The sequence below is a fragment of the Hippopotamus amphibius genome, chromosome 4, assembly GCF_030028045.1.
Source record: "Hippopotamus amphibius kiboko isolate mHipAmp2 chromosome 4, mHipAmp2.hap2, whole genome shotgun sequence".
In the NCBI taxonomy this organism is placed as follows: Eukaryota; Metazoa; Chordata; class Mammalia; order Artiodactyla; family Hippopotamidae; genus Hippopotamus; species Hippopotamus amphibius.
The window spans coordinates 160,654,221-160,665,052 of NC_080189.1; the positions used below are offsets into that span (position 1 = coordinate 160,654,221).

The 10,832-nt window shown below is 43.9% G+C and overlaps 1 protein-coding gene across 1 annotated transcript in view; it reads right to left on the bottom strand.

The window, feature by feature from the left end:
- The window catches only part of TMED10 (transmembrane p24 trafficking protein 10), a 38,787-nt gene extending 36,525 nt beyond the window's left edge, over window positions 1–2,262 (bottom strand). Inside the window, exon 1 of the mRNA XM_057732065.1 lies at window positions 1,981–2,262. Within this exon, the coding sequence (XP_057588048.1) occupies window positions 1,981–2,205 (225 nt within the window). The 5' untranslated portion in view covers window positions 2,206–2,262. The remainder of the gene's footprint in view (window positions 1–1,980) is intronic.
- Window positions 2,263–10,832: the final 8,570 nt, after the last annotated feature.

Below are 10,832 nucleotides of genomic sequence, written 5' to 3' on the forward strand. Positions count from 1 at the left end.
GGAAAGCCCCTGCACAGCAGTGAAGACCCAACGCAGCCAAAAATAAAATAAATTAAAAAAAAAAAAAAAAGATTCGGAAACCAAGGGGGGAGAAAAAGTAAATAATTCCTGCCCTCAGCATACGAACAGTCTAATGAAGAAGACAGGATATAAATATATATATGTAAGAAATTACAATATACGATGAAAATAAGTGAATTTAGGGTACTGTTAAGGTAAAATGCAAAGTGCGGAGTGACAAAGCATATAAAGCTTCAGGAACAGACCATGAAGAGTGCTAGAGTTATGTTGGGAAATTTAAATTTTACCAGATGAAGAACAGTGAGTCATGGGAAAGTTTTTAAATATTAAGACTCCACCTGCCAATGCAGGGTATACGGGTTCTATCCCTGGTCCAAGAAGATCCCACCCACACACTGTGGAGCAACTAAGCCCATGCACCACAACTACTGAGCCTTCACTCTAGAGCCCGTGAGCCACAACGACTGAAGCCCACTCACCTAGAGCCCGTGCTCGGCAACAAGAGAAGCCACCGCAGTGAGAAGCCTGTGCATGGCAACGAAGAGTAGCTCCCAATCATCTCAACCAGAGAAAGCCCATGTGCAGCAACAAAGACCCAATGCAGGCAATTAAAAAAAAACCCAACCTTCAATAAAATATAAGTACAAATCAGAGGGGGCAACACTAGAGTTGAGAGTAAACTCTCATTGTTCAAATTTTCTGATTCTATGCACTACATCCTTTGAAGAGCCAGAAGCACGACCCCCAGAATGTTGTATCTAAGACTATAAAATTACGCTATCACATCTTTCTTGGCCAGAGAGAAGTTTGGTACCTGAAGAGAATAACAAAAGGCTCGCTCATCATGCAGTAGCACTGAAAATAGTTTATATTTCTCAAATAAAGTTTAAATAAACTGCATCTGTTACCACTATTGGGTTTCAATACCTTAAAAATAAACTATGGTCTTTTTATACGTGAAGCTCTATTAAAATGTAAAATGTTTCTTCCTGTTTAGTTCAAGACCCATTCTGTTAAAAACAAAAACCACCTGCTTATAGTGAATGAATAAAATTACCTAAAATACAATCAAATCTTGACAGATGTTAAATTATATTAATGTTTCAAAGATCAGGCCCGGTCATCCTCAGTGCAATATGGGACCAAATTGGCACTACAGTAGTAGCTGTCACCACCTAAGAGTATTACTAAAACTTACTGAAAACTTAGCCAAGTCCAGACTCTGGGGTACGAGAATGGAAAGGACTAGAGACTGCGGCCGTTTTGTGACCAATAATCGACTTTAATCAATCACAGCAATTACAAATACAAAACAAAGAAAGAATAAGATTGCAGCACTTTTTTGTCACCTTACTTAACTCCCAAGCTAAGAATCAATTCCAGCTCTGACATTAGTATGTTCTACTACCTCTCTGAGCCACAGTTTCCTCACGTGTAAAACGAGGCTAACAGCACCTACTTCATAGGGTAGTGTACGAACTAAATGGTAATACGTGTACAATAGCACAGAACCTGACACACAGCTGATGCTCAGAAAATGACAGCTTTTTATTATTCGCAGTACGCTTCGGTGCTTCCGTTATTTTCCTGCAGGTATCAATGTGTCTTATGATGCCGGTCCCCACAAATAATCAGCATCCAAACTTCTCTGGAGACCCTCGTTACAGTTCAAGGTACCTAAGACCAACACAGGTATAGCACCGCGACAAGGACCCGAAATCAAGGCTGCCGCCGCTCAGCTGTCACCACATCCGCCAAGGCCGAGCCGCCCTTCAGTGGGTTCCCGGCTTCGGGGCCCAGCCCCGCCCCGCGACCGCCAAAGAGCGGGGTGAGGGGGCGGTCTCGACGGCTCGCCCTTCGCGCTCTGGGAAGCCAGGCCTCCGCCCGCTGGCCTCCCCCACCCTCGGCCACCTCGCTGACGCCTGCGACCCTGCCTACCCGCCGCACCCCGTACCGCACCTTGAGATGGGTGCGCAGGCCGCCGGAGCCCCCAGACTGGTCGGTGATCTCGTACGCGCCCGTCACCAGCAGGTCCTTGTGGATCTCCTCGCGGAGGCACTTGCGGGAGTTAACGGGCAGATGGAAGGAGATGGCGAGGACCGCGCTGGGGCCGAGCAGGAGTAAAAGCAGCAACGCTAACGGGCAAGGGCCACGCTGGGCTTGTGGGCCAGAGAAACCAGACATGGTGCCAGAGACTGTTCACTGCTCTCGGCCTCTGTCGCGCCGGAACCGGGAGGGCCCACGTAACTCACCTCTGACCTCCTAATGCCGCCGGCGCCATTTTGGAGGCTGGCAAATAAGTGAAAAATGTATAGTAAATCTCTTTAAAGGGAAGAAATGATATGATACCACGTAATACCCTCAAGTTAAAGTGGTTAAATGAGTTTTTCTAGAACCTTCCCCCAAAAGTTTCATTTTTGTTAAGCTCAGTGACAGCTCAGTCGGCCATCGCAACTATGGGCAGCCCAGGAAGTAATTCTCCTTTAACTTCCGGAAGTAGCGCCTGCGCGTTTTGTGGTCGATGATACCATAGCAACCAAGCCCCAATAAGAAACAGCCACAAGGCCCTTCGCTGGGCCCGCCCACCAACCTCCCAGGCGCTGCGGGCTTGGGGCAGAGGCAGAGGGTGTGCAGTTCCAGCACCTTGGTGATAATTGGGACATTGAGCACTTGAGAGGAAGATTTCGGGAGGCTGAGGAAAGATTCTAATTTGGCTACTAAGGGAGCGGGAGCCAGAACCTCAGAGAAGGCATAGAGGTCACGTGGTGGATGTGAGCTGAAGGTGTCCAGTTCATGGTCCTGAGCAGGGTATTTGGGCTGGAGTAACTGATTTCTGAATGTGCATCTTATTTAGCAAACATTGAGCACCCACTCTGCTAGGTAGTATTCAGGATAAATTTGGATTCTGTATTTAAATTGAATAAAACATTGTTTTAGCCCAGTATGGGAGATGGACCTAATGTGGTTTACCAGATAAAGCGTTGTACAGGGAAGGCAAATATTGGTGTGTTTTAAATGTTTAAATGCTTTAGGGATCAAATTGGCTAGTCTATAGTAAGAAAATTTACATAGTAATCATTCATGCTTTCAGTTAACAGATATTTATTGACTACCTAATGTGTGCCAAACACTATACCATGCATGCATACTGACATGTTTATTGATTTAACAAACCATTATGGGGATGCTATCAAATATTAGGGCTGAAGAAAATTGGAAGATGAAAAAGGAGTACTCCACAGCCTATATTTAGAATTATCTACTTTGATTCATGTTTATGGAGCATCTACAGAAATATCCAGAAGATGGACTGTCTGCTCTTAGCAAATTAAATAATTGTTCTGTATTTATAACTTCTTTCAGTCTACCTAGTTCTTTTCCTAAAACTGAAGTCCCACAAACAAAACAAGAACAAACATAAAGGAGCTGTAAAGCATTTTAAAATTTAACAAATGTCATATAATAATTATTTTATGAGGTGTCTACTTAGGAACACTTAGTTTGATTATTTTATCCCTGATCTAAGATATGATTGCTAATCTACTCAATGCATCCTGATAATTTGCATTGGCCTTTCCCCAGCCAGTGCAGGAAATCAGTGCCAAGACGTTATCTAATTCATTGCTTACTCTCAGTCCTGAGGCTCTGCTGACCATCAGCAAGAGTTTGAAACCCATAAAATACATGTGTGTGTGTTTTCTTTAAATTTCTTACATTTAAATAATAGCTTATAGGTTTTTAAATATTTTCACAAATAATGATCTCATGTGGCATTTTCAAAAACCATGTGACATAGGCTGGGCAAATCTGTAGATTTTACAGATGAGGAAACTGAGGTTCTGAGAGGCAAAAGAACTTTTGTACCCAAAGTCCTGTAGTTTAAAAGTGACAAAGTCAGTCTAAGGGCCTGAACCGTCTTCAGGAAGGCGCTATTATGTATTATTTTACAGGTGAAGAAACTGAGACTTAAAGAAATTGAGTTACTTTCTTCAGTCAGAGCTCTCAAGTCCTTTCCTGTCCTATATTCTCCCTTATCCTGGCCCCTAACTCTTTCCTGTTCCCCCTTCCGTCCTTTATGTTTTTCTCCTTAGTACTCATCACTATCTACTGCCGCATACATTTTGCTTATTTATTACACTTATCAATCTGTCTCCCTAACTAGGATATCTGTTTTGTCAGGGGCAGAAATTTTTGTCTGTTTTGTTCATTGCTTTATTTTCTGAATCTAAAATACTGCCTGGCACGTAGAAGGCACAATAAATAATGGTTCAATAAATGCAAGATTAATTCCTTAGCTCCTAGCTGAAGGTCTAACAGCAAATTTCTTCCATTATTCCTTAGTTGTTTTCACACGGATTTATTTAATCCATAGTGTATCCAAAATGTAGGTACTATTTCAGTTTCACCAACAATGTGCATATTTTTTTAATTGAAAAATGTGATCTTGTTTCCATATAAGAACAGAGAAAAAAAAATCTACCCTCTGTACTGTGTAACTAGAGGGCAGATTAGATACTTCTAGGGAACTAGAATTTTTAAACTCTGCATCTGCATTAAACAAGGTACCATTTTACATCTGTTTGGGGAAAGGCCTCTTTCTGAATTGGAAAGCAAATGGAAAGTGTGCCACAACTAGAGAAAATGTTTTTTCCTGGCTTAACAGTTCTCTGCCCTCCCATCAATCTGAAACTTCCCCATCTGGTCTTACCTAAGATTCCTGAAGCCCGCTGGAGACTCTGGAGGTGAAGAGATGTCACCAGGACACACCCTCCACCCAATCTATCCTTAAGCCACAGGTTTCACAAACTTTCATTTGTATGAGATGGAGTTTGTTTAAAACACACCTCACTCCAGACAGTAAATCAGAAGCTCTTATTAAAAATCTGCATTTGTAATAAACTTGCTGGGCAATTCTGTGGTTGGAAGTACCTGGAAGAGCTATGGCCCCTTGATGCCTCCTTTAACCAGCCTAATCCTCTGGTGTGGCTTGAGGCTCCCCAGCTCCAACACGAAAGCAGTCAAGGATTCCTAACTCCAGTGCCCCCACCCATTCATGTGTACAGTCCCACTCACAGGGTGTATTTAAATAGCTAAAACAAGATGGGTTCTGTGAAGAGACAAAAGACCCTTTTGGAAAGCAATTTGTCATGTGTCATACTCTTTGACCTAGAGAGTGATTCCAAGGACCTTTTCCATGGGTCCTCTAAGTTCTAGAGTCCCCCAAGAGCTGGTCCTGGAACCTCTGCACTGCACTCTGGGTGTTCTCACCCAGTCCATGACTTTAAATGCATCCATAGACAGATAACTCCCAAATGTGAATATCCAGCCCTGACCTCTCCCCTAAACTCCCTACTTGACATCTGCACCTGAATGACCAACAGGCAACTCATACTTAATTCTTGATTTCCTCTCTGCCCCTACTCCCACATCTGCTTCTTCCCCATCTCAGTAAATGACACCACTTTCTACTTCTTCACTGAGGCCATCCTTGTTTCCTGTTTCTCTTACCCCCACCCCACACAGAGCCAGTTCATCAGCAAGTCCTACCAGTTCTGTGTCCTAAATATACGCTGATTAGTTTCTACTTCTCTCTAAGCTAGGGGTTGGCAAACTACTGCCCAGGTAGGCAGGCCAAATCCATCAGGCAACCTCCTGTTTTTGTATCACCCAAGAGCTAAGAATGATTTCCACATTTGTAGAGGGTTGTAAAGGAGAAGGAGGAGGAGGATCAGGAGAGAGAAGGGGAAAAATAGAATGTGTGCAAGAGAACTTATATTTACTATCTGACCCTTTACAGAAAAGTTTTCTTCTCTCACCTGGATAAGACGACAGCCTCCCTACTGTTGTTTCTGCTTCCATTCTTGTACCACTATAATCATGCTCGTTAATACACCTCACGTGATTTTCTTTAAAAAATGTAAATCAGGCCAATCAGAATAAAGCCCAAATACTTTACCACAGCCCCAAAGCCACTGCAATCAGACTCCTGCCTACCTCTGTAATCTCATCTTACCCAATGATCACTTCCTCCTACCACACACCCATTCAGTCTCCTACAGTCACCTGGCCTTCCAAACACTTTAAACTTCTACCTGCATCGGGGCCTTTGCACTTAATGCCTACCTGGAACTCTCTTCTCCACATCTTGTCCCATGGACTCTGGACTCTGCAGCCTTCTCCTGCTGTCCAGGTCCCAATTCCAGTGTCACCTCCCAGAGAGCCCACTTTACATAAGTAACCCTGTCCCCAGGTTACTTTCTATCATATGATCTGGTTTTATTATCTATATAGCACTTGCCACTATTTGAGAGTATCTTGTTCTTCCTTTCTTTTTCTTTCTTTCTTTCTTTCTTTCGTTTATTATCACACAACCCAACTGGAACTTAAGCTCTAAGAGATCAAGGTCCTTGCTTTGTGCCTAATGTATTTGTATCCCTGAGGCCAGGCACAATATCCTGTACACACTGGGTGGTCCACGAATATTTGCTGAATGAAATACTACAACATAATATAAAGCATTTAGTATGTTGTCATAGAGCTGTTGCTCCATAAATGCTAGTTCCTCTATCTAGTATTTTAATTGCCATTTTTCATATGGAGAAGCTGAGGCCCAAAGTTGTTTAGTGACTTGATTCAAGCCGTAAGATGAGTCAGTGTTAGAGCTGAGAATAGCAATTAGACCTCCTAACTGCAGACCAGATTTCAGACATAATTGTCATTACATTTGATAAAACATGATATTTACTGTTTAGTTCCCACTCTACTAAGAAGTTTTAGATTCTTCTGGGTTCTCTTTTTCTATCCTCACCTATATTCAAAATACAACTTTTGTGGGGTTTAAGTAAATTTGTCTTTCAGAACATCCATAAAGACATTAATGGTTGCTGTGAAACTTGTAGCATCAACTAGCATCGCCCCTTAATTCACTTTGCTTGAAAAAACAAGATGTATCTTCCTCTCCAGATTCCCATGATGATGAATTTTTATCTTCCTAATAGGAAGCATGACCTTCTCACCAATCCTCCATCACAATTAATGCCCTTCATCTGTGTTGTCTCTAGTATATTGTCGAGTTAAACTATCAGGACCCAGCTTATGTTACAGCCTGTAAATCCTTATTGCCGGGATTAAAGTTCTTCTGTGATATATGTGAGCTGAGAACACTAAGAAGTCTGGATTTAACAAAAAATTATTAGGAAGAATTTTAGAAGTGATGCAAGCAAATGTCCCCAAAGATGAAGTTTCAGAAAACATAAGAACCATGACATGAACTGTCACCACTACCCATACGCCTTGAGAGCAAATGAAAGCTGAAAAGGACAGGAGTAGAAGGGAGGTGTCACCTCTGCGCCATCAACACTGTTTGCTTATGGAGAACACCAGCCCCAGAGCCCAGGGCAGAGAGATGGAGTCCTGGAGGCCAGGAAGGAAGAATTCCAAGGCAGGAATGAGATGAAAAGAAATCCACTGGAGTAGTTGGAGTGGAAGAACCAAGGGACAAAAAAAGAAGAGTTGTGAAGATGAGATTCTAGGGGAGGACTTCCCTGGTGGGTCAGTTGTTAAGAATCTGCCTGCCAATGCAGGGGACATGGGTTTGATCCCTAATCCAGGAAGATCCCACATGCTGTGGAGCAGCTAAGCCCCTGCACCACAACTACTGAGCCCTCATGCTGCAACTACTGAAGCCCTCATGCCTAGAGCCCATGCTCTGCAAGAAGAGAACCCATGAGCCTACACAATGAGATAAAGAGTAGCCCCCGCTAACCACAACTAGAGAAAGCCCGCACACAGCAATGAAGACCCAATGTAGCCAAAAAAAAAACAAAAAAAGGAACTGCAGAGGCCCAGTGTTTACCTTATGTCTGTAGCTACTTATGCTTCTGAGAAGAAAAAAAAGTATTGAGAAGAAAAGAAAGAAATGGGGAAATTGCTCAGTGCTTTGTGAAGTAGCCCCAGTGTTAAGGTGCTCCAAAGGAGGATTAATAGACAGCTAAATGGCATCTACCCCCAAACCCCTGGAAACAGCCATGCCTGAAGCCTGTATACATGCAGATCTTAAGAGCACTTGGATTACTTCAAAACTGCTCTGAGACTTTAAAGCTTGGTGACCTAGAGCAGAGGATTACACTATTTTTGGCCTTTACTCCTGGTTCTAGGAAAGTTTTGTTTTCTCTCCAATGCATTTTCCTTGATAGGCCACTAAGCATTCAGCATCTGGTGTCCACCATCACCAGCTGTCTCTGAAATCCACCAAAACTCATTCTCCTTCCACAAAAGCTCCATGTTGTGAGCAATACAGACCATACAGATGGGAAAAGACCACCAGCTGTGGGCACCTTGATAATGCCCACATGCCTTTCCCTTTATTATTTACTTGAATCACTTCTGCACACTGAAATCATCTGCAGCTTTTTAAAGAATGCCAATGCCTAGGACCCGATGTAGGCCACTGAAAACAGAATTATCTGGGTCTTGTCTGGGGGAATAGCATATTTCAGTGGTTCCCGAATTTGCTGCACGCTGCAACCATCTGGGGATCTTTAATAAACACTGATATGACTTCCTAGGGGGTACAGTGGTTAAGACTCTGCTTGCCAATGCAGGGGACACAGGTTTGATTCCTGCTCCAGGAAGATCCCACATGACCTGGAGCAACTAAGCCCATGTGCCATAACTGTTGAGCCTGCGCTCTAGAGCCCGTGAGCCACAGCTATTGAGCCCATGTGACACAACTACTGAAGCCCACATGCCTAGAGCCCATGCTCCACAACAAGCAATGAGAAGCCTGTGCACCACAACAAAGAGTAGCCCCCACTCGCTGCAACCAGAGAAAGCCCATGCGCAGCAATGAAGACCCAATGCAGCCAATAAATAAATAAATAAATAAAATTAAAAACAAAATTCCAATCAGACCTCCCTTTATAAAACAAACAAATAAAAAACAAACAAACAAAAAAACTGATGTCTGACTACCTGCACTACACCCCCCCAGACATTCTGATGTAAATGGTATGGGCCCAGCCTGGGCATTTGGATTTTTTAAAACTTCCCTGTGATCCACTATGGATCGAGAGTTGAAAACTAATGCTCCACCTAACCCTTGGCCGTTCCTATGTCAATACCTAACCTTTCCACGCCTTCCAAGTAGCACGCTCTCAATAAATATTTCTCAGTCTGATTTACATCCCTGTTTTTCCTGCTCAACCACTGTTGCCCTTTCTCCTGGAACACGACACGAAATTAGACCTCTGGTAAGAAGAGGATCTGGAACACCAACTTGGGGACAAGGTTCATTCCTGGGCAGGCCACGTTCTGCCAGCTCAAGTGTTAGCAAAGAGGGAGGAATGAGAAGCCAGGGCTTCAGATGAGAAGGAAGCTCTCTCTGCAGGCACATGAGGGAGGCTTTTTTTTCTTTCTTGCAGAAAATCATTGTGGCACGTGGGCAAAGGAAGTATTAATAACTTTTCCAAAGAGGTACTTCTCCAAGATTTGGTGTTTCACAGACCACAGCCAGTGCTGTCAGTTCTACAGATGGCCAACTTCTGCATTTCAGATAGCAGCTTCCGAAGATAGCTCAACTTGCATCCCTAAAGCAGAAGACCCAGCTGTGTGGAAGGGAACCATCAGAGTTTCAAAGCTAGAAGTCAAAAGCCACTACCCACATGTTGATCAGGGGCAAGGAGACTGACTACCAAGCAAAATCATTAAAGAGAATCGGCTCTTTTGGAGTGAAATTAAAGTAACAACATTCCAGCATTACAATAACCAAGGCTTCATGGCCACAGCTCACGCTGAGAGCCGTGGGCTGGGCTTCCCACAGGAGATGTGTGCTCTAGACAGGGGTCCTGGCTCTGCCCTGCCACCCATTCACTGGGTGGCCTTGGGCTAGAACTTACACCGTCTGGGTGTTGACTTCATCCTTTGTAAAATGTGAAGCCAGAGACTGAGAACAGAGCCTTTCTTTGACTTCTTATAAGCATGCATCCAAAACATAGTGGAGAAGTCGCAGGCTTGCAAAGGTGATGCCACAGGTGAACTCCACTACCCTCCTTCCAGGCCTGGTGTCCTGGCTGGCAGTTCAGCAAGCACAGCTGAGCTGTCTCTGGAACAGGACCCCCCCACCCCCCACCGATCAGCAGCTAATTGCAAAGACCTCCCCGGGGCAGATGATGTGACGAAGATGAAAGCCTCTGTGTTACTAGTTTCCTAGTGCTGCCAATAACACTTTTACCACAAACTTGGTGGCTTAAAACGAGTTTTGTCACAGTTTTGGAGGCCAGAAATCTGAAATCAAGGTGTCAGCAGGGATGTGCTCCATCTGAAATCTCTTTCCTTGCCTCTTTCAGTTTTTGGTGGCTGCAGGCATTCTTTGGTTTGTGGCCACATAACTCCAATCTCTGCCTCTGCATGGGCTTCTCTTCTGTGTCTCTTCTCTGTTTCCTTTTTTTTTTTTTTTTATAAAGTAAATCATCTTTTTTATTTTTGTACTTTATTTTATTTTTATTTATTTATTTTTTTTGGCTGCATCAGGTCTTCATTGCTGCACGTGGGCTTTCTCTAGTTGGCAGCGAGCGGGGGCTACTCTTCATCATGGTGCACGGGCCCTAGAGAGTGCGGGCTTAAGTAGTTGCACCTCATGGCTCAGTAGTTGTGGCATTCAGGCTCTAGAGCACAGGCTCAGTAGTTTTGGCGCACGGGCTTAGTTGCTCTGAGGCACGTGGGATCTACCCAGACCAGGGATCGAACCTGTGTGCCCTGCATTGGCAGGCGGATTCTTAACCACTGTGCTACCAGGGAAGTCCTCCTCCGAT